Source organism: Lynx canadensis, chromosome F2, assembly GCF_007474595.2.
Source record: "Lynx canadensis isolate LIC74 chromosome F2, mLynCan4.pri.v2, whole genome shotgun sequence".
Lineage (NCBI taxonomy): Eukaryota > Metazoa > Chordata > Mammalia > Carnivora > Felidae > Lynx > Lynx canadensis.
Genome location: NC_044320.2, coordinates 28,820,529 through 28,843,863, shown reverse-complemented (window position 1 = coordinate 28,843,863; position 23,335 = coordinate 28,820,529). Strand labels below are relative to the sequence as shown.

General features: G+C 36.9%; 1 protein-coding gene across 1 annotated transcript in view; it reads left to right on the top strand.

The window, feature by feature from the left end:
• The window catches only part of PKHD1L1 (PKHD1 like 1), a 165,880-nt gene that overhangs the window by 65,066 nt on the left and 77,479 nt on the right, over positions 1-23,335 (top strand). Inside the window, exons 33-48 of the mRNA XM_030303954.2 lie at positions 220-362; positions 770-874; positions 1,577-1,765; positions 2,541-2,711; positions 3,739-3,962; positions 4,740-5,724; positions 8,782-9,030; positions 9,685-9,834; positions 11,736-11,910; positions 12,889-13,045; positions 13,943-14,099; positions 16,004-16,083; positions 16,520-16,649; positions 17,964-18,093; positions 21,316-21,557; positions 22,590-22,726. Of these exons, the coding sequence (XP_030159814.1) occupies positions 220-362; positions 770-874; positions 1,577-1,765; positions 2,541-2,711; positions 3,739-3,962; positions 4,740-5,724; positions 8,782-9,030; positions 9,685-9,834; positions 11,736-11,910; positions 12,889-13,045; positions 13,943-14,099; positions 16,004-16,083; positions 16,520-16,649; positions 17,964-18,093; positions 21,316-21,557; positions 22,590-22,726 (3,424 nt within the window). The remainder of the gene's footprint in view (positions 1-219; positions 363-769; positions 875-1,576; positions 1,766-2,540; positions 2,712-3,738; positions 3,963-4,739; positions 5,725-8,781; positions 9,031-9,684; positions 9,835-11,735; positions 11,911-12,888; positions 13,046-13,942; positions 14,100-16,003; positions 16,084-16,519; positions 16,650-17,963; positions 18,094-21,315; positions 21,558-22,589; positions 22,727-23,335) is intronic.

Genomic DNA, 23,335 nt, shown 5'->3' with positions numbered 1-23,335 from the left:
TATATGATTATATTATTATTATATATATACACACATACATACAAACCATCCAACCAAATTAAAGCCATGATAATTATCAGATTATCTAGTTTGAAAAAGTAATGTCTAATTAAATATTCAACTTCTTCCTCCTTTGAAATGAGTCACATTCTAATGAGAGTTTAGCAACAGGACGCCATGGAAAAGTCACTGAAACATCTACCAATTTTTCTTTTGCAGAGATAAGTTAAATGCTTCTATACAGTATATTTTGGAAGTGACCACCATGTTTCCACAGAGAGGCTCTTTATATGGTGGAACTGAAGTCACTATTATGGGCGTGGGGTTCAGCACAATACCGACTGAGAACACTGTGCTCTTAGGTAAGAGTTTCATCCTCACCAAAGAGCGTTATCCCTTTTTCTCACTGTAAAGGATGTGCTTATAGGTGCTGAGTTATTACACAAATACTGTTCAATCATGGAAACGTTATTTTTCTATTAGTGTATAAAAAGTTAAGTGTGGTTAAGGTAGTAAAGAGAAATTGAGTAACTTTTTTAATTTTAGTAAATATTTTACATTTGATGCATATAAAACACTTTAAAAAGTTAAGGTCTCTGTTGTAAAAATAATCAGTACACAAACATGATAACTATCAGAAAAATATCAAAGATCCTGCTACATAATGTGGAGTTTTTGTGGCGCCTTTACTGTTTACTACTTATACTTCATTTCTATATTTTACAAAAAATATTTGAGAAAAAATTTCCCCCATCTTTTTTCTTTCTAGGGTCCTTCCATTGCAGTGTGATTTCATCATCAGAAAATGTCATAAAATGTATTCTTCATTCAACAGGGAATACATTTAGGATTACCAACAGTGGAGAAGATTCAGGTATCAGCCAACATTTGTATATTGTAAATAATGGAAGCAATTTACCCTGATATTGATTTTATTTTCATTTATTTAATACTTCAAAGTATTCAGAGAATAAATATTGCTATTTCTTTCTATAATTGGTCAGTAATTTGTCTATACTTTATCTCTTTGACATAGGGGGCTACATATAGAATGAGCCAGTGGTAGACTTGAGTCTAAAATGCTAGACTACAATTGCCAAGATGAGGAATCGCCATTCGATTTTATTGCACTCCCAAACCTACTGTCTGTTGTTTGTTATTGGTCATAGGTCCCTAAATAAATATTCAAATTGTTGTTATATAGATTTTCGTATGCCTCTATGCCTGAGAAAATTATGTTTAAAAAATTGACCATAGCTTTAAAAAAATACTCCATGTGACATTTCTGAACAACTTGTTATTGACTTTCTGATTTTTTTCAAACTGTTTCTTGATCATCAGTTTTGGAGGTGAGTGGCTTATTTTTTTCCTTAGCTTCTCATGATCATACTTTCCATTATTTCTGTTTATTTTTGTTACATGTTTAATTATGCACATAAAAAATTTAGGATGTTAGCCTAAAAGAGTTTTTTGCTAGTAGCTGTACAAAAATGCAATATTTGCAAAGATAATTATTGAGAATTTTTACTCCTTTTCCTTTTTTCTTTTAAAAATGTGTCTCAATTCTTGCTCCTAGTACATGGATTAGGTTATGCCTGGTCACCATCAGTCTTAAATGTATCTGTGGGAGACACAGTGACATGGCATTGGCAAACACATCCATTTCTCAGGGGAATAGGATACAGGGTTTTCTCTGTATCCAGTCCTGGAAGTGTAATTTATGATGGCAAAGGATTTATGAATGGAAGAGAAAAATCTGCATCAGGTATGTTTCCACTTTGTTGAATTTTGTGTTATGTTTCTTTTTCCTAGATATAATAAAAGGATATTGTTTATATTTAAAATACTTTTGTATAAATAATATGTATAAATACACAAATGATTTATTTGACATTGTATTGCTATAGTAAAAATATTAAAAGTTTATAAACCTATTATAAGTAAATGTAAGCAATGTATTTTGTATATCAGAGATGATTTCTGATATCAGAAATGTCTTTCTTCATTCTGGAATAACCAACCAATTGAAAAAGTATTGAGATAAGCAAAATACAAAGAAAACTGGAGTATGTTTTAATCACACCAAACTAGTAGCAAGTAACAAACTTCTGTCGATTGGAATCAGCCTTAAAATCAGTATTTCTCCTAGAACAACTCAGTGTAAAGTGTACTGTTAGACTGCCTGTTTTGTTATATATATATGTAATCACTTTGAACTTTTTCTCATGAACACAAAGTATTGTTTATTTTTCACTGCATGTTGAGTTTTTCTTTAAAATTTGGTAAGTTATGCCATACTTAATGTGGTTTTCTAGAAAAATTAATGCTGGCTCTTGTCTTCCTGGAATGTAATTTCATTATACAAGATGGTTCTTTTATAACCAGTGAATCATTTTTTTACTACTTCCTGTTGAAATGTCATGTGCATGAAAAATAATAAACCTGTCATCTGCATGTGTGTTTGAATGATCATTTGAAATTTCTTTTTGAGGATGCATTAATTGCTTGTATTTATTACATATAATCTTATTTTATGGCAGGTTCATTTTCTTACCAATTTACTTCACCTGGAATCCATTATTATAGCAGTGGGTATGTTGATGAGTCTCGCTCTATTTTTCTCCAAGGAGTCATTAATGTTTTACCAGCTGAAACCAGGCACATTCCCCTGCACCTGTTTGTGGGTAGCACTGAAGCTACATACGCTCCAGGTAAGAGGGTTAAAGATGGAAACTCTGTTACTCCAGTGACCTAGGGTGTATGTGACCTTTCTGGAGGAGGAGGCTGATGACTAGGTCTAACACTGCTTCTGCCTCTGATCAACCACACGACCTTGAATAAATCTGGACTGTTCTAAGACTGGAATTTGTTCTATAAAATGAGGCCCATGTTAATGTTGTCCTACCATTCTCCCAGAATCCTTGTATGCCTCAAATGAGATGTAGTGTGAAGAAGTTCTGACACTCTGAGGGCACCCGGATGGCTCAGTTGGTTGAGTGTTGGCTCATGTCATGATCCCAGAGTCAAAGTCTCCAGCCCTGCATTGGGTTTCACACTGAGTATGGAGCCTGCTTGAGATTCACTCTCTCTTTCTCTCTCTCTCTCTGTTTGTCTCCCTCCCTCTGTCCGTCTGCCCCAATCATGCTCTCTCCTTCTCTCTCTCTCTCTCTCTAATAAAAAAAAATGGGCCACCTGAGTGCCTCAGTCGGTTAAGCATCCAACTCTTGATTTCGGCTCAGGTCATGATCTAATAGTTTGTGGTTCCAGCTCCATGTCAGGCTCCGTGCTGACAGTGCAGAGTCTTCTTGGGTTCCCTCTCTCTCTCTTTTCTCTCTCTCTCTCTGCCTCTCTGCCACCCACCCCCACTCACACTTTCTCTCTCAAAATAAATAAACTTAAATAAAAAATAAGGTTCTGACCCTCTGTGTGTGCCCCAAAATATATTAAGATGTGAAATGATGTTATTGTTTTATTTTCCCTATAGAATCTGGCTTTAGAAACATTGAAAAGGAAATTATTTTTATATTCACTTTTCTCTCTTTACTGCACCATCTTTGTCCAGGTCTTTATTTTAACTTTGTATTGCCTGAGCCCGTCTTGTCACTAAAACAAAAGAAAAGAAAAAGTTTTAATGGAATATAAGCCACCACCATTAAAATAAAGAGTAATGCATTCTGAGAACGGTTCTTGTTTTAGAATATTTATACATGACTTACGGGTAGTTCTTTTTATCTAAAGGACCTGTGAGTTTGCACTTGGGAAGCTCCGGGACAGACTGCCTAGCAACAGAACCCCAGTGTGGCCTGAACAATACTGGGGTTAAAAATTCAGATAGATTGGTCTTTGAGCTTTCAAGTTGTTTTTCACCATCTATAAGCAACATTAGTCCATCTGCTGGAACACTACATGAATTGATAACAATTACTGGATGTGGCTTCAGTAATCTCACATGTGCCAATAAGGTAAGAAAATAATGATCTCCTTTTTACTACTGTGTACTCAATAAAAGGAAAATGTTTCATCCATAACCTCATAACGTAACTCCTAACAGCTTTATTGCAATATAATTCATATACCATACAATTCACCCATTGAAAGTGCATAATTCAATAGCTTTTCGTATATTCACAGAATTGTGTATCCATCCCCACACTCAATTTTAGAACATTTTACCTTAACCCTTAGACATTATCCCCAACCTCTCCAACCCTTCTAGCCCCAAACAACCATTATCTATTTTCTGTCTTTATGGATTTCCCTATTCTCGACCTTTCTTATAAATAATTGAATAATGTATAAATAATAGAATGATAATAATAATAAAATAGAATGTATAAATAATAATGTGGTCATTTGTGACCAGCTTTATTCACTTAGTGTAATGTTTTCAAGGTTCTTCAATGTTATATACTATGTTTATCAGTGCTTCATTCCTTTTTATGGCTGAATAATATCCCATTATATAGTATACACATTGTATTTATCCATTTATCATTTATGGGCATTTAGATTGTTTTCACCTTTTTGGCTATTATGAATAATGTAGCTATGACCATTCATGTATGGTCATAGTTTTAAGATTGATCCGAGAGATGCTTTAATCAGCCCCCTAAATCAGTTTTATGAGGAAAAAAGTTTGCACATGATTAAATTTTTAAAATTCAGTTGCTGTTAATATAAAATTTAAGTTCACTCCAGAGTAATGTATTGACTTGTTTCCATATTCATCTTACTTTCAGGTTACGATTGGTAGCTACCCCTGTATTGTAGAAGAAAGTAGTGATAATTCCATTATTTGTCATATCGACCCTCAAAACTCAATGGACGTTGGCATCAGGGAAATTGTCACATTAACTGTCTACAACCTGGGCACTGCTCTCAACACGCTGTCCAGTGAATCTGATGGGCGTTTTGTACTTTTGCCAAACATCGACATGGTGCTGCCAAATGCAGGATCAACTAGCGGAATGACCAGAGTGACCATAAAAGGCTCTGGATTTGCGGTTTCTTCTGCAGGTGCAGAAGTCTTTATGGGTCATTTGCCATGTAAAGTTCTATCTGTAAATTACACAGCCATTGAGTGTGAAACATCTCCCGCTCCCCAACAGCTGGTGAAAGTGGATCTTCTAATACACGGAGTGCCTGCCCAGTGTCAGGGGAACTGCAGCTTTTCATACTCAGAAAGTATCACTGCTTTCATAACGAGAATCCTCCCAAACTCCATCAAAGGACCTGGAGAAGTTCTTATTGAAGGAGACGGTTTTGGCACTGCCTTGGAAGACATTGCTGTTTTCATTGGAAACCAACAGGTCAGAGCAATAGATGTTAATGACAATAACATCACCCTGCTGGTGAGTCCTCTCCCAGCTGGACTTCATCCTCTTAGTGTTGTGGTGGGAAGTAAAGGTGTGGCTCTGGGGAACCTTACTGTTAGCAGCCCAGCAGTTGCATCTGTCACACCCACTTCTGGAAGCATTGCTGGTGGAACTCCTTTGGTGATCACAGGAAATGGCTTCTATCCAGGCAACACCACAGTCACTGTTGGGGATGAACCTTGTGAAATTATTTCTGTCAACTCCAGTGAAGTCTTCTGCAGTACCCCGGCACGGATGGTTGGGAGGGTCGATGTGAAGATCTCCGTTAATACAGTTGCTTATCCACCTCTGTCATTTACATACACCTTGGAGGATACTCCGCTTCTCAGAGAAATTGATCCAAGGACAGGTACTCCAATGCCTTCCTTTTATTGTCTTGATATGATATTATCAGTAATATTTACTAGTGTAGAAATGGAATAATGTTTATCTGTGATTATTAAGATGTGTTCTTAGACAATCCACTTAACTCAATTAATACATGGGATTTGAGTTCTGTGTAGTTTCCGTTTTGTGATTATTTTTTGCACATTCTTATGATGAAATTTTTAATCAAATTCCAACTTCTATTTTGAAACAAAATCCCCATTAACATGACCTGAATTTCAAAATGAGGAAGAAATAGATGGGTATCTATGAGTTGAATTGATAATTTATGTCATTAATGCTGGTATGGCACAGGAAACAACTGTTAAAATTCAGGGGTAGGTGATCTTACTAAACATTGAGACTTTTTCTATGTATCTTGTTTCCATGAAACTACAATTGAATACTAACTTATTAACTCAACAGAGTTCTTTTTAAGAAGGTAATTGGCCCATTCAGATGGAAAAAATATTATGAAATAAGATTTGCATAATGATTTAGCATAACTCATTTTTCTAAGCTAAGAACAGATTGAGATGTCTTAATTTTTTTTGTCATTATTCTATGCTGTTTCTGATAATCTTCAAGGTGTTGGAATGCTTATCATCTACATAATGAATTCTGGAGAGGCAGCTATAGTGTAAAGGTGAGAACATGGCCTTGATGCCTAGGTTCAAATCTTGGTTCTTCTAGTTTATAGTAATACAACTTCAGACAAATTTTTTTTAAATATTAGTTTCCTTATACATGCAAGTACCTACCTGATAAGGTTAAATAAGTTCATTCATAAAATGTAACCTAGAATGGCAACTTTAATAAGAAAATAATTAAATGTTAGCCTTAAAAAAATTTTTTTTACCTTTATTTATTTTTGAGAGACAGAGACAGAGCATGAGCAGGGGAGGGGCAGAGAGAGAGGGAGACACAGAATCTGAAGCAGGCTCCAGGCTCTGGGTTGTCAGCACAGAGCCCGACGCGGGGCTCGAACTCACAAACCGCGAGATCATGACCTGAGCCGAAGTTGGACGCTCAACTGACTGAGCCGCCAAGGCACCCCTAAATGTTACCCTTTTAAAAGGCTATTTAAAAATAATCTTTTTAAGTTTGTATTACTAGAAAATGTGCCAGGTTTGGGTAAGATGAATTCTCTCCCTTCAAGAGTTTGCTAGTGAAATTTTCTTTGATACATTAAGTTTTCTCATTTAGGAATTTTTTTTAAAGTGAACATTAATATAGCAATAACATACATTTCCCCATGTATTTGTAATCATTGCAAATGATGAATTGGATATTGGCATGTGTTTGTATTTCTGTGAGCCATTTCTGTTCCATCTTTTTGCCTGAATATATCCTTCTTTAAAAAAAAAAAAAAAAAAAAAGGTTTATTTAGGGACACCTGCAGGGCTCAGTCGGTTGAGTCTGACTTTGGCTCAGGTCATGATCTCATGGTTCGTGAATTGAAGCCCTGCATCAGACTCTCTGTGGTCAGTGCACAGCCTGCTTCGAATCCTCTGTCTCTCTCTCTCTCTGCCCCTCCCCCAGTTGTGCTCTCTCAGAAATAAATAAAACATAAAATAAAAATTAAAAAATTAAAAATAAAGTTTATTTATTGATTTTGAGAGAGAGAGAGAGAGAGAGAGAGAGAGAGAGAGAGAGAGAAGGAGAGAGGCAGAGAGAGAGGGAGAGAGAGAATCCCAAGCAGCACAGGGCTCAAACTCTTGGAACCTTGAGATCATGACCTGAGTCAAAATCAAGAGTCAGACTCTTAACATACTGAGCCACCCAGACACCCCTGAATGTCTCTTTCAAGCAATGTATTTGAAGTTATGGAACTTGCAGACAAGTGAGAACTGAGCTGCTTTATTTACCAAAGAGATAGGCAATAGATCAAACTTAGAACAACACTTCCATTTGATAGGTGAAAATGCTAGACAAAATTAAAAATTTAAGACTAAAAAATCATTTTTTTGGCTTGTATCTTAAAACTATTCCTAACATGAAAGATCTTATTAATTTCTGTGGTCTTTAAAATGACCATTTAAATGTCAGTGGTCTTTACTATGGTCAGTTATATGGCCATTTTTACCATTACTGCTTGAATTAAAATCAGCCTACTATTTGATGACTCTATGTGTAACAAGTTATGTTGGTTAATATCTATTCACTTATTCTTTAAATATGAAGGCATTCATTTGGATGAACTATGAAAAATTCCATGTGTTTAATTCCCTTAATGCATTTTTGTGAAAAGGAAGAAGGATTGAAGTACTTTGTTCTATGTGCATTTATTCAAGGCATCAACATTCATCTATAATTCTTAAAATTAGTTCCTTGTTTCTGTATTTACTATCTTACCTATCATAATTTGTTTATCAAGTATATATATTGAAAATATTTAAATTAAGAAAAATAATCCATCCTCAAAAGAGTTGCCAATATCAGGAAAGTACTAAAAATAAAAAATTCTAAGCCTCATTCATAAAATATACTCCAACTCACCACCCCTGCTCAGACATTCATACTTTTTTTTATTTTGAGAGAGAGAGAGAGAGAGAGAGAGAGAGAGAGAGAGAAAGCATGATCAGGGGAGGGACAGAGCGAAAGGGAGAGAGAGAGAATTCCAAGCAGGTTCCACACTGTCAGTGCAAAGCCTGACGTGGTTCTTGAATCCATGAAGCACAAGATCATGGCCTAAGCCGAAATCAAGAGTCAGACACTTAACCCACTGAGCCACCCAGGTGCCCCAGACATTCATACTTCTTAATTCTGAATCTTTTTCTTCTCTTTTCCCCTCTTCTGCAGTAGCCTGAATTAACATTAACAATAGCAGAATAACAATGTGCTGGAAAATAATGAATGTTGAGATAATTTATAGTAAATATACTATAGATTATAATATATGGTATAGCCAAACTTTGTATTTTGTTAATGTTTTTTAAGCTTTAAACTGGATATTATTTTGTTTATGGAAGTAATTAAGTATATCTTTCAATGCATATATAAGTACTGGATATATTGTTTTCTTTTTTTTTTTTTAAAGGTCCACCAGGAACCCAAATTCAAATCACTGGATCTAATTTTGGTATTGATATCTTGGAAATTTCCGTGATGATAAACAACATCCAGTGTAATGTAACCATGGTCAATGATAGTGTATTGCAGTGCATCATTGGAGATCATGCTGGTGGCACCTATCCTGTAATGATGCATCATAAGACAAAAGGCTTTGCTGTGTCCACAGTTGTATTTGAGTACCCACTTACTATTCAGAATATTCATCCAAGCCAAGGTAGCCATGAATGTGTAGGAACCTACAAATATTTTATATTGTTTCAGTAAACACTTAATCTTCAGTAAACACTTCAGTAAAAAAATTATTCTTTAAACACTGCTAAGATTTGTAGTTCCTATAACACATTGAAGATAGTTTGGTTTATCCATAAAATAAGCATGTGCATGTATCAATGAATCACTTCAAAATATTCATTTACTGCCTATATTTCTCTTAGTGTTAACATAATTTTATAAAATCATATTTAGACGTCACTGACCTATAATTACGAATACATAAATATTTTTTTCTATTTGAAAATTATCTTAGTGGTTAAAGAAAGTATAATCAATGTACTCTTAATTAAATAGTAATTTTGCATTTATGTTTTGACTACTCTGAAATTCCTTTTGACATCTCTGGTAAATAAAATTTTGGTTCCTAGAAGTAGTTGAAATAAATGACAGGATGTAATGTTTACTCAGTAAACGTTTTAAATTAATACCATCAAAAGGAGTTCTGTTGCATTAATATAATATATACTATATAATTTCAGTTCTAAGAATCATTTCATTTATTATAATTTACTTCCATTTCAGGTTTTGAAATATGTACACAGAAGAGGTTTTCATTTCATTAGCTGTGTTTTTCCCTTTTATTTTTCTTTATTAGGGAGCTTTGGTGGTGGTCAGACCATGACTGTGACAGGCACTGGGTTTAATCCACAGACCTCAACTATATTAGTGTGTGGCTCAGAATGTGCAGTTGACAGGCTTAAATCCGATTGCACAACACTATTATGTAAAACTCCAAGTAATAATGGTAAGTAGTCAGAAAAAAGAGTGGCAGTCTCTGAGAAATGGTTAATGTTAAAGAAATCAGAGTCTAAATTTCTTCTAAGATTTGGAGGCAATTGAATCACCTTTATGACTGTCCTCATTTAAAAAATTTCTTTTTAAATTTTTTTTAACGTTTATTCATTTTTGAGAGACAGAGACAGAGCATGAGTGGGGAAGGGACAGAGAGAGAAGGAGACACAGAATTTGAAGCAGATTCCAGGCTCCGAGCTGTCAGCACAGAGCCCGACGTGGGGCTCGAACTCACAAACTGTGAGATCATGACCTGAGCCGAAGTTGGACGCTCAACCAACTGAGCCACCCAGGCGCCTCTGACTGTCCTCATTTTAAACAATTTCTGTAGAACTTTGTTTTCTAGGTTTATATGTCTTTCAAGACTCATGACCTTTGGGCTAGATTAAATTGTTTATAATAAATTGTGGTTTTTCAGTTTATCAGGTAAACTGAGCATGCCTAATGGAGAACACATTTTTAATTCCTATTGAACTGTTAGATTTCCGTTAAAGATAAGATAGTATAATGGTTATGAGTGTAAACCATGATAATGCATTGCCAAGATTCAAACCCAAGCTGTGTCTTTGGGCAGGTTATTCAACTACTCTGTGCCTCAGTTTCCTCATCTGTAAACTGAGAATAATCACATTTTCCTACTTCATTATTGTAAGGTTTAATAAGTTAATGTATGTAAAGTGGATGGAATGATATCTGAAACATGAGATGTGATTTGCTGTTGTTATTATTATTACTCTTATTTATTTTTATTTGGTGGTTAAGAGCCCGGGCTCCCAGGAGCCCCTGAATTTCATTTTTCCACTTACTGTGTCACCTCAGTTAAGTAACTGAACTCTATTTCAGTTCATGCATCTATTAAGTGGAGATGTTATTAACCCTAATTCTTGGGTTATCATATTATTGTGAAGTTTAAACATCTGGTATTTTAAGTACACAACACATTTTAATTATCCAGTGAAATTTAAGATGAAACAAAAGGAATGCTCTAGGTGAATAAAAAATATGGTTTATACACATTTAAAAAAAATTAACAAAATTTGAGGAAGTCTTTATAAACATTTTTACTTCTTCTCTGACTTTTTAAAAAATGTTTATTTTCGAGAGAGAAAGGGAGACAGAGTCAGACAGAGTCCAATTGGGGAGGGGCAAAGAGAGAGGGAGACACAGAATCCAAAGCAGGCTCCAGGCTCTGAGCTGTCAGCACAGAGACAGACGTGGGGCTCGAACCCACGAAACATGAGATCATGACCTGAGCCGAAGTTGGATGCTTAACCAACTGAGCCACCCAGGCACCCCTGACTTCTTAAACAAAGAATATTGAAGAAAATATAACACTTTTATGAATGAGCTTATCATTTCAACATCAGTTTATATGCTGATTTTTTTTTAATGCAACAGTGCTGTCAAGATTTGTCGAGGTTTTTGGGGCTGTCTTGATGCCAGCTCTTCTTCTTTGTACACTTTCGTACCACATGTCTGTGTTCTTTCTGTCTCTTAGCTCACTTCCAGCTGTCAGTCCTTGCTGCTCTCAGCCTGTGTGTCTTACCAGTTCTCCCTCCCTTCCTGCTCTGTTTTGTAGTGTTGCATCCTCTAGGGCTGGAAACCACAGGGAGGTTTGTAGCATCATCTACAGTAAGAGTCTCCAGGAAAGGGTCTAAGGGGTTTTCTCTTTGACTACATGCATGAATTTTGAGATTTTTTTGGCTATTGCTAGAGATCCTTATTAATTGAAAAATAGCCTGTGTATATTGGAAGTGATTACAGGAAAAGGAAGATGTTATTGAAAATGGGAGTTTTGGAAATGAATAAGGGCCTGATGGCAGAACTGTCCTCAGTTCGATCCTCTTCTCATAGGCAGAGGACCTGAGCAAGCCTGTGAAGTGAGTGTGGTCAACGGGAAGGATTTGTCACAGTCCACGACCCCTTTTACGTATGCCATGTCACTGACTCCACTCATCACGGAACTATCTCCCAAGAGAGGCAGTACAGCAGGGGGCACCAGACTTACGATCACGGGATCAGGCTTCAGGTACTGTCTTCACACACACATACATCGGTGTGTATAAGCTCAAGGCATCACTCTTCCTTTCTCCTATGCAAGGACAGTGCTTAAAATACTCACGTAATGTGTACCCATCTGCTCAGAAGTCATGCTTGAGGCACATCCTAGTACTAATAGCCAACATTTATCAACTACTTACTCCATGTCAGGCACCTTCCTACCCCACAGAAACTTCCTGCCTTACCATCTTAGATATTTTTATCCCATTTTATGGCTAGGAGACTGAAATTAGGTTAAATAATTTGCCCTAAATCCTAGTTAGACCCCAAGTATAAATCACATCTTGTTATGTTTCCCCTACTATCTCATCACCAACCATGATCTGCTTCACTGAGTTGATGAAACATGCCTTCATACATCATGTCCATTTCATTGTAAGTGGCCGGATTCCTTCTTCCTAAACATATTCATTATTTGGCTCAAATTTATATACTGCACTGTCATTATTCTTCAAGTGGATAAGGCTGACTTCAAAACCGCAGATCATTTAAATCATAGAAGGCAATTTTAATTTCTCAAGTACTTAATTTCTCAAGACCTTGGACTTGAATTTTTACATGGATATTAAATTCTGAAGTCTTTGAATTTAGTGCAAATATCACATAAACAAAAGTATCCCTGAAAGTCTCTACCAAAAGTGGCTCTTTAGAGACCAACATGGATTCTTTCAATAAATTGAACCCAGGCAATTTTTCTCCCAGCACTGGAATGCCTGCTAATTTGTACAGCTTTATGTCCTGTCTTCTTAATCTCTGTTTACTTTTTTTCTTAACACATAGTTTGAAGACTTGCTATTAAAAAAAGTGTCAGTCTGCACTTTGATGGATCATAGAGTAAGATCATTATTTTTGCAGTAGTGCGTATCATTAATAGGGTTTGAAAATGTTACCTAGAAATTTGAGGGAAGAAAGTCAATGTTTTGTTTGTCCCCTTTTTTCTTTACAGTGAAAATATGCAGGATGTTCACATCACCATAGCTGAAGCCAAATGTGATGTTGAGTATTCCAACAAGACGTTTATCATCTGTGTGACAAATGCCCACACCCCTTCAGGGTGGGCTCCAGTTAACGTCAACATCAGGAGGAATGGCGTGGCCAAACTGGTAAAGGTGCTGTTGAGTATAGTACTAATGACAGTAATAGAAAAGTAGAAGAGAAAGGAGAAATAGAAAACATTATGGGAGATGACATAATTGTTAATGGACTTTTTACTCTGTTAATGTCTCCAAAACATAACTGAAATGTAACTATGCTAAATTTAAAGTAACATGTTTTTGTTGCTTGTTATTAATATTTTATGATTTCAGGTTTTTACTTATTCTGGATTGTAGGCTAATTGGTAATTGATTTTTCACTTTATAATTATTGTGAAATAAACCGACAGACAGCTGTGACATATTTAAAGTAGATTAAACTTGGGGCACTTGAGTGGTTCAGTCAGTTAAGTGTCTGACTTCAGCTCATGATCTCACAGTCTGTTAGTTTAAGCCCCGCATTGGGCTCTGTGCTGACAGCTCAGAGCCTAGAGCCTGCTTCAGATTCTGTGTCTCCTCTCTCTGCCTCTCCCCTGCTTGTGCTGTGTCTCTGTCTCTCTCACAAAAATAAATAAACGCTTAAAACTTTAAAAAAAATCAGGTAGGGGCGCCTGGGTGGCTCAGTCGGTTAAGCGTCCGACTTCGGCTCAGGTCATGATCTCGCGGTCCGTGAGTTCAAGCCCTGCGTCAGGCTCTGTGCTGACCTCTCAGAGCCTGGAGCCTGTTTTAGATTCTGTGTCTCCCTCTCTCTCTGACCCTCCCCTCCCCCCGTTCATGTTCTGTCTCTCAAATAAATAAACGTTAAAAAAAAATTTAAAAAAATAAAAAATAAAAAAAAAATCAGGTAGATTATACTTTGTTACTAATGAAAATGTTTCCTGGTTTAGGTTCCTTCTTGTTTGAGAAGTTGAATGAATCATTCTGATAAAACGTCTGTATTTAAAAGCTTCTCGTATTTTATTACAGGATGATGCTGATTTCCTGTATGTCGATGCCTGGTCTTCCAACTTCTCATGGGGAGGAAAATCTCCCCCCGAGGAAGGGTCTCTAGTTGTTATTACAAAAGGACAGACAATTTTGCTGGATCAAAATACACCTATTCTGAAAATGTTGCTTATTCAGGGTAAATTTCTGAAAACCTGCTTATTAGATTCTGTCTATGGAATATTTCTGTGAATAAAATTTAGTTAAAACTCATGATTATGATTATTTCTAGTGGTATGATGTTTTTAATGCAATATGGAATACTGTGTTCTTTAAATTGAACATCATAATCCATTTGTGGTATGCTGTTATTTAGTGTGTTGTAACCATAATCTTTTGATGAAATGGAATGGAAAATATCAGAGCGTCTTGCCTTCTTATGGGTAAGCACCTTCTAAAGTTAAATGTTGTTTTGTGAAACTTTTGTTTCAATAATAATGTATGTGCATGTGCCTATGCCTCTCCGCGTGTGGTGAATCACAACAGTAAAAGGTATTTCCCATTCAGAAAAGGACTGGTATAGTGGCCCCCAGGGGTTATAAAATCAGAGAGATTTGCTCAATTCTATACTAAATGACCACCCCAACTCCCATTGGGTGCCAGGTGTGACTCTCACCTTTGTCTTTCAAACTACTTTCATTGTACTTGGGCTTCTCTCTGCTTCTTGATATTCCATTAGTACAGAGGAGGAAATAACCAGAACTGTTACAACTGCATGTAAAAGCAACAATATTTGGTGCAAGTAAAATGTTTTGGGCTTTCAGGTATCAACTTTGCCATAATGGCTTTAGCTGCTCAAAAACCTTTGTGTTTTGTTTTTGTTTTAACTTCCAGGATAATAGTGTGTTTCAAGTATTTGAAGTTATTAACTCTTGGACCTTTGGACAAGTAAAGTTTTACTGTTGACAAATTTACATCAGTCTCATAAAAATATATCTCAGCACATTCTTTAATAATGCTAATCAGGCTATAGGTGTTGCTGGTGCAAATTAGTGGATAGGAGTTCAGAGCTAATGTCAGCATTGTCATGATTTCTATAAAAAGTGCTTTTCTTTCATTTTTAGTTTAATTTAATTTAACTTTTTCTTTTCTTTTCTTTTCTTTTCTTTTTTATTAAAAAAATTTTTTTTCAACGTTTTTTATTTATTTTTGGGACAGAGAGAGACAGAGCATGAACGGGGGAGGGGCAGAGAGAGAGGGAGACACAGAATCGGAAACAGGCTCCAGGCTCCGAGCCATCAGCCCAGAGCCTGACGCGGGGCTCGAACTCAGGGACCGCGAGATCGTGACCTGGCTGAAGTCGGACGCTTAACCGACTGCGCCACCCAGGCGCCCCTTTTCTTTTCTTTTTTAGAGAAAGAGAACACAAGCAGAAGAGAGGGGCAGAGGGAGAGAGAAGGAGAATCTTAAGCAGAATACATGCTCAGCATGGAGCCCAGTGCAGGGCTCAATCCCATGACCCTGGGATCATGACCTGAGCTGAAATCAAGAGCTGGGCGCTCGACTGACTGAGCCACCCATGTACCCCTAATTTTAATTGTTTTTGGCCTTAATTTATATTTTGAAGACTTGTGTTTATAGAACATGTAGCTGCACTATTTAAAAGCATAGAAAATAACAGTGGTCAAAGGAAAATAATCTGTCTAGGGATTTAATTTTCCATCAACTCTTGGGTCTTGTCTGAAATTTTTGTATTTTATATTGCTAAAGAGCTGAAGTTAAAGTGACATGCATAGTGACAGCAGATAAGAATAAGAAATTAGGGCTGGCTCAGTCCGTTCAGTGTCTGACTTTGGCTCCAGTCATGATGTCACGGTTTGTGAGTTTGAGCCCTGCATTGGGCTCTCTGCTATCAGCACAGAGCCTGCTTCCTCTGCTCCTTCTCTCTCTGTCCCTGCCCCACTCACGCACATGCCCGCTCTTTCTCTCAAAAATAAATAAACATTAAAAAAAGAATAAGAAATTAAAATTTTATGTGTAATCTGATAAATAGCTTTTAATAATAATTTCCTTTGTTATATTTCAAAATTGTGTGGTTCACAGGTGGAACTCTAATATTTGATGAAGCTGACATTGAACTCCAGGCAGAAAATATTCTAATTACAGACGGAGGCATTCTTCAGGTATACGAGAGAACCTGATATGGAATCCTTGCTAACCTCTCTCCATCTCTTTGTAAAATACCACTTGTAAAATGGATGGTTAATTATAACAAGCCCTCACAAGTTTATCTTTATGTAGGTCTCCATTACTAGTCTAAAATCCCCTTTTTGGGAAAATGTCTTCCAGAGTGTTCTTGTGCTTTCAATGGGAAGAGAATAGCATACTATCATAGAGCCAAATTTTAAATAGAACAGAAAAAAATAATAGCTCTGAAATGTGGCTAAAGTCAATCAGTATACTTTCCAAAGATCTGACTAGAAAATGTAAGGTTTATCTACTGGAAGAAAGATTCAACCGAGCAATCAATTTTCAAAAGAAAGGGTTACTTTTTAAGTGGTTAAAACTGTGGATATTGACTTTTAACTTTCTGAATGATGCTTGTGAAATCCCTTGCAGATTGGGACAGAAGCATCCCCGTTTCAACACAGGGCGGTCATTACCTTGCATGGGCACCTGCGATCTCCTGAGCTCCCAGTATATGGCACCAAAACTCTGGCCGTGCGAGAGGGAATCCTGGATCTGCATGGTAGGGCAGCCAAAAGGGCTCAGAGAATTGGTCCAGGAGATACTAGCCAGGAAACAAGGGATAACCCTCCTGACAACTCTCTAAAGGAAAACTTGCCAAGCTTCTCCTGTCTTTACATGTCCCCTCTTTGTTCCTCTTTATCTCTGCCCTCCCCTTATCCAGGGCAGGTCAGCCCTTCCTACTACCAAGACTCACAACCCAAGTCACTCCTGGGGACACCGTTCTGGATCTTCTCTACACCGTTCTGCTTCTTCCTTTGTATGTGTTCTCACAACACCTTTTGCCTATTTCAGCACCTACCAGAGTACCTAGTGATTATTACTGCTTTCATTTGTCTATATACAAAGGCATTAAGTCTGGAAGCAGAAGATTGTAACTTCTAATGTTTGTATTTTAAAATGGGCTCTTTCTAAAATATAAGTTTATAGTTGTACTTCTATATGACTATATTCTGGAAAATTACCAGCAAATAAAAATGATTATGATCATGTTTGAGGTATCAGGCTTACTTATTTAAAGGAAGCATGGTGTGAATCGTTTTTATGTTAAAGTCTTCTATATTGCAATAATCTGTTTCTTTCATAAATTTAGAATGTATAAACACAATCCCTATTATGATAATAACTGTCACCCTGCATTGTGCTAAATAAATATCCTAATGTAATTTTCAGAAGTTTACACATTTCATTTGTCTCTAGATTATCAATATAAGCAATTTATATCAACAATGGCAAAGGTAATAGGCCTCTGCCTGTTTTAACAATAGTATCAAATCACATTTATATTGTGTTTTTATAAAGATGATTGTTTTAAATGGAGTATATCATTGCAGAAGGATGATTTTTAGTTTTATAGACCCACACATGTTATCATAACGTAATTGTTACTTTTATAAAGCAAGCATTCTAAATATTTCTTTTTCTTTTTTGAGAAAGGTATAAAATGCCAAGGTAAAATGAACCTTTCCAAAGTTGATTCAATCTGGGCAAATATGAAAAATACATAAAGCCCTCACTATGCAAGAAAACACGTCTTTAGACATACTCAGTCTGGGGGCACCTGGGTGCCTCAGTTGGTTGAGCATCTGACTTCAACTCAGGTCATGATCTCATGGTCCGTGAGTTCAAGCCCCATGTCAGGCTCTGTGCTGACAGCTCAGAGCCTGGAACCTGCTTTGGATTCTGTGTCTCCCTCTCTCTCTGCCCCTCCCCTGCTTGTGCTTTGTGAATCTTTCTCTCTCTCAAAAATAAATAAACACTGATTTAAAAATTAAAAAAAAAAGAAAGAAAGACTCAGTTTGTCTGTTGGCTCCAGGTCTGCCTGTTTCTGTGATCTGGACTCGTCTGGCTCATACAGCAAAGGCGGGGGAAAGGACTTTGATTTTACAAGAAGCAGTAACTTGGAAACCAGGCGATAAGATTGTAATCGCAAGCACAGGTCACAGGTATGATGTCTTCTGGGCATGATAACTTTGATTTAGAATAGAGATTTTTTTTAACTCTGCAAAAGAGGGATGATCCAGAAGGTCTACAACTATTTGATTTAAATTGGAAACCTCTAATAAAGAAATATAAATAGCCAAGTACATATTTGCTAAATGTTAACATCAGGTTGAACACCACTGTGTTGTTTTAATTGGTTAATTTCTAATAGGAATAAGTATAAATTTGAACCTATAAAATGTATACTAATGAAATATTTTAGTTGTCTTTCACAGATAGATTCCCATGTAAGATTTTGCTTGAAAAAAGCATTCTGCTATTAAGTCATTTAAAACCTCTGACTTAGAGCTTTAGCTAAATACATTAATGAATGCAAAAATGTAAACGAGCTGCTTTATTTGGGGTCACCAGAGAACACGGTGTCAGGCTGCTGGGGAACTCTTTCATATCTTACAGTCTTAGCAGTGGTTCCCATGGAGCAAGGTTGTTAGTAATGATTGAAACAAAGAGAAGAAATTATTACAGATTGAGTGATGATTAACACGACCTTTTACATGTCTGACATTTTACAATTGAAACGGCCTATGACCCTGAATTTCTGCTTAATTATATATATTAGCAAATGAGAAATAAAAAGAATAAAAATAATACAGCTACACCAAGAATATTGGTGGGGAAAGGGAGCAGGAAGAGCTTTATTTTTGCTTTATTGTTCAAATTATGGGTAATAGCAAAATTGGGTATGGTCATGCTTATCAGGTAACAAGTAGTAATTTATGGTAAGAAACGCCTAAATTATGTTAAGGTCGTGACTCAATTTAGAATTAAAATTCAAGATGGCATTTTGATTTTGCCATTTTCCAAGTTAAAAATAGACTTGCAGATGTTAGGAAGAGTTAAGTATATACTTAGCTTTGTAAGTGCCCTTTTTTTTCCTGCCTTTGGAAGAAATTTTAATTACATAATGGCAAAATAAAAAGCAGCAAAATGAGAGGGCTTCCGAGTAGAATAGAAGGTTCTTGTTTATAGCTTTTCTGTGTGAAATAACAGGGTAAATTTAGAATTTAGCTTAGAGATATTTAATTTTAAGGGACAAGAATTAAGAAGTTTCCCACCAAACTGAACTCATTGTTTACTATTTCATTCATACGTTGTATTTAAGAATTTGTAAAAACAAGTGGTTGAGAAAACTACTAAAATTAGTCAGCCTGGACCCATTTCCCAGCAATACCACTTGCCAGGTCTGCAGCCATAGTATTTCATCTCTGTACTTCAGGAAAACTAGAATGCTAATAGTGTCTATGTCAGAGTTATTGTAAGAATTAAATGAGTTAGTATGTGTAGGCACTCAGAGTGAAACTGGCTCAAAGTAAGTGCTGTATAAATGTTAGATATTATTACAAAGGCATAAAAATTGTGTTCAGGTGCACATAACATATTAAAATGCTTTGTAGAACCTTCTTTTCTAAAGAAATCTGTGTATCATCTGAATCCAAGAGAATTTGGGAGAGGCCATCCTAAATCCCTTTTCTATATCGCCTAAGGGATCTTACACTCTTGGTATACCCTTAGCTCAAGCATCATTAATCCTCACCTCCCCATGGCTTCCTTTGCCCACAGTTCCTTCTCTGAGTCTTTTGTACTTTGGCTTTCTCCAGCCACTCACTGTCTTGAAAAATAACTTTATTCTCTTTTCTAGCTGCTTTCATTTTGCTTAAAAAAATGATTAATTTGCTTAAATATTATGCCCATTTTTTTCATTGCATTTTTGTTATCCATTTTTTCCCCTTAAGCCCTTACAGTCTAGTTTTGATCTTCACAAAAACTTTCCCAGTGACTTTCTGACTATCAGTATCTGTCACTTCCTGCACATCACCAAGTTCTTTGGGTCCTGCCCTTGAAATGTCTCTTCCATCAGCTTTCCCTGCCCTTAGTTTAATTTAGACTCTGTCCCTCACACCTGGAATATTACATCACCTTCCGATGTGGGCTCCACTCCTCTATTTTCCTCCCCTCACTAATTCGTTCTGCATTAATTTGTGAAATCAATCAAACACTGTTCCTGAGTTGTGACAGGCACTGTACTAAGTGCTCAGCACACAAAATGACTTAACCTCTGGGTGCCTTACCTGCAGGAGCAGCCAGGTAGTGGAAGGGACGAAGAAGCAGATAGGAGAGCCACAGCAGACATGATGGGCCCGCAGTGTGGCAATGGTGGGCACTGACAGGGCATGAGATAGAGTGTGTTGGGAATCCAGAAGGGCTGGGAAAGTTGAGAGAGGTGTCTTTTTACCCAGTTTGCATGTGACGTTGTCATTTGAACTAGTATTTAAAAGAGGAAAAAGATTTGCCAAGGGAGAGATGAGTCAAAAGGGAAGGTCAGGAAGACACAGAAATAACTCCCCTAACCTTACCTCTGTTGAAAACATCAGTCACACACTTTGGTAGATAATATACAATCAGGCACGGGCACACACGTCTCTGTAAAGTCAGGGGTACTTTCTACTTGGCATCCTTCACTCTGTGCCTAGAAAACCAGCTAGACACTCAATAAATGTTTGCTGAATGACTGAATACATGAGTGAGTATATTATAGAATCGAGAGGTCCTTTCACTGTGGCTGGAATTGGAGGTGTTTTGAAGAAGTGGTAGAAATAAGGCTTCATACACTTCCCCTCAGTCTTGTCTTTTCCCTACTCAGAAACTTCCAATGGCTTATCAACCTCAGCACTGTTGACACGTTGGGCCTGACAAGTCTTTCTTGTGTGGGGCAGCCCCTTGTGTTATAGGATGTTTAGAAATATCCATAGCCACTCCCCACTAGATGCCAGTCGGACCCCCATTTGTGACAGCCGAAAATGTGACAGGCATTGCCAAATGTCTCATGGGCAGATATAATCATGCGCAGTGGAGGACCACTGAGTGTGATCTTCAAAGTTTTAAGTGAATGGCTTATGTGAATACTTTATAGGAATTAGTCCAGTTCTCTCTAAACAACTGCAGCACTGGGAACATATTTATTTAATTGAAATGCATTTGTAAAATTTGCTCACTCTAAGAAAGAGTTAAACACCATTTTCGAATTCCTCTTCAGAATGTTGTAAGACATTTAAAAATTTCCTAGTTTATAGAGGGAGTGTTCAGAGAGCATAAAACAAATGCACTGAAACAAGATTATGTTGATTTAGATTAATCTGGAAAGGTTTTTGTTGAAATTTTTACAGACACGGTCAACGAGAGAATGAAAAACGCACCATTGCATCCGTATCTGCTGATGGCACAAACGTAGTGCTCACTGACCCGCTGAACTACACACACTTAGGAATCACTGTCACACTCCCTGATGGAACTCTGTTTGAAGCAAGAGCAGAAGTTGGAATTCTCACAAGGAATATTTTAATAAGAGGATCTGATACTATGGAGTGGAATCACAAAATTCCAGCATGTCCTGATGGATTTGACACTGGTAATTTTAGCAACCTGAGTGTGTCAGCTTGTAAATTGTTTCCAGACATTGTAAAAGTGCTCCCTGGGAGAAAAATCACCCCCAGTTAAAAACTGCTGTTGAAAGAGCATACTAGGTTATGCTCTAGTACTAAATAAACCTCAAATGGCATTTCTCTTTAAAATGAGAAAGGTTTATTTCTCACTCACGCTGCACGTGTCCAATATGCTCATTGTTATGATTCTAGGATATAGGCTGATGGAGACTCCACCTCAACATAGGCCTCTGTGATCTCTGGGACAAGGCAATGGGATGGCCAGGGTGTCAGGCAATATCAGTTAATCACTTTGGTCCTGAAGAGACATGTCTCTTCCACTCAAGTGTCATTAGACAAGAAATGATTCCATAGCTTACCACAGTTCTTATATGTGTGCCTGTGTGTGTATGCATGTATATATAGATAGAGAGATGATAGATAGATAGATGCTTTTATGTAATAAAAATACCATTACAATATGATGTATAGTTAAATATTAAGAAATATGGTTTAAAGATAGACTTCAGTGGGTTATATTAGAAAAGGCTCTCTGGATTCAGTGTCAAATAACCTACATTCTGATTCCAGTTCATGAAACCTAATATCATCCTGTTTAAAATAAGAATATTTCCCGTTCTGCCCACTTACTGTAGTTACAGGAATTAAGTGGCAATATGCATATTCTAGTGCTATACAAATATAGGATTTGCATTATGTTAATCTCCAAATATTGGGGCAAAGCTTCAGAGATAGTAAGAAAAAATATCTTTATTAGTATTAATTTAACCAGTCAAATATTTATTTAGTATCTTTGAAAAATGCTGTAATAGGTACCTTAGGGAATGCAAAGGTGAACGAGATAGAGGAGGAAATGATGTGAATGCAAATAATTATATCCCAGGATGAGATTAAAATTATGTATGAATAAAAAGGTATAATTAGGTATGGGGGATCTATATAATTAAAGGATTTTGCCATGGTTTTTCTTTATGATATCTTAAAAAATATTTTTCAAGGTGAATTTGCTACACAGACATGCTTCCAGGGAAAGTTTGGAGAAGAAATAGGAAGTGACCAGTTTGGAGGCTGCATTATGTTTCATGCTCCTGTCCCTGGTGCTAATATGGTAACTGGAAGAATAGAATACGTAGAGGTAAGACGCATTGTTAGTAAATCACAGTGGTTTGCCAAAAGTTATCCATGGCAGTGACTAAGCACTGAACTCCTGCTGTTGACCAGATGCTGCTTATGATCTGGTAGAGGAGACAGAGAAGTAAACAGACAATTTTGATACACCCAATTATTCACCCATTTAATCATGCCAAAATTTTGTTTCTTTTTCTCACACCCCACATAAAATTCGTCAGCAAGTTCTACCCACACAGCCTACAAAATATAATGACCTGCATCCACTCTCCCTCCACTACTGCCACCCAGTCCCTCACCCAAGCCACCGTCCCCTCTCATCTGGACTACTATGATTCCCTCCTAACTGGTCACCGTGCTTCCACCCTTTCTCCAATAGAATCTCCATGCCACAGCCAAATAAACTTTTTAAAGTATAAATCAGATCTTGCTGCACCCTGTTCCAATGGCTTTATGTTACACCTAAAACAAAAAGCCCAAGTCCTTCCCATAGGACCCACACGATCTGTCCCCCAGCTTGCCTCTGACTTTATCTCCTGTGACTCTACCCAGGCTCATGCCATGCTAGCTGCATGGGCCTCCTTGTCAAGCACATTTCTGTCTCAGGTTCTTTGCA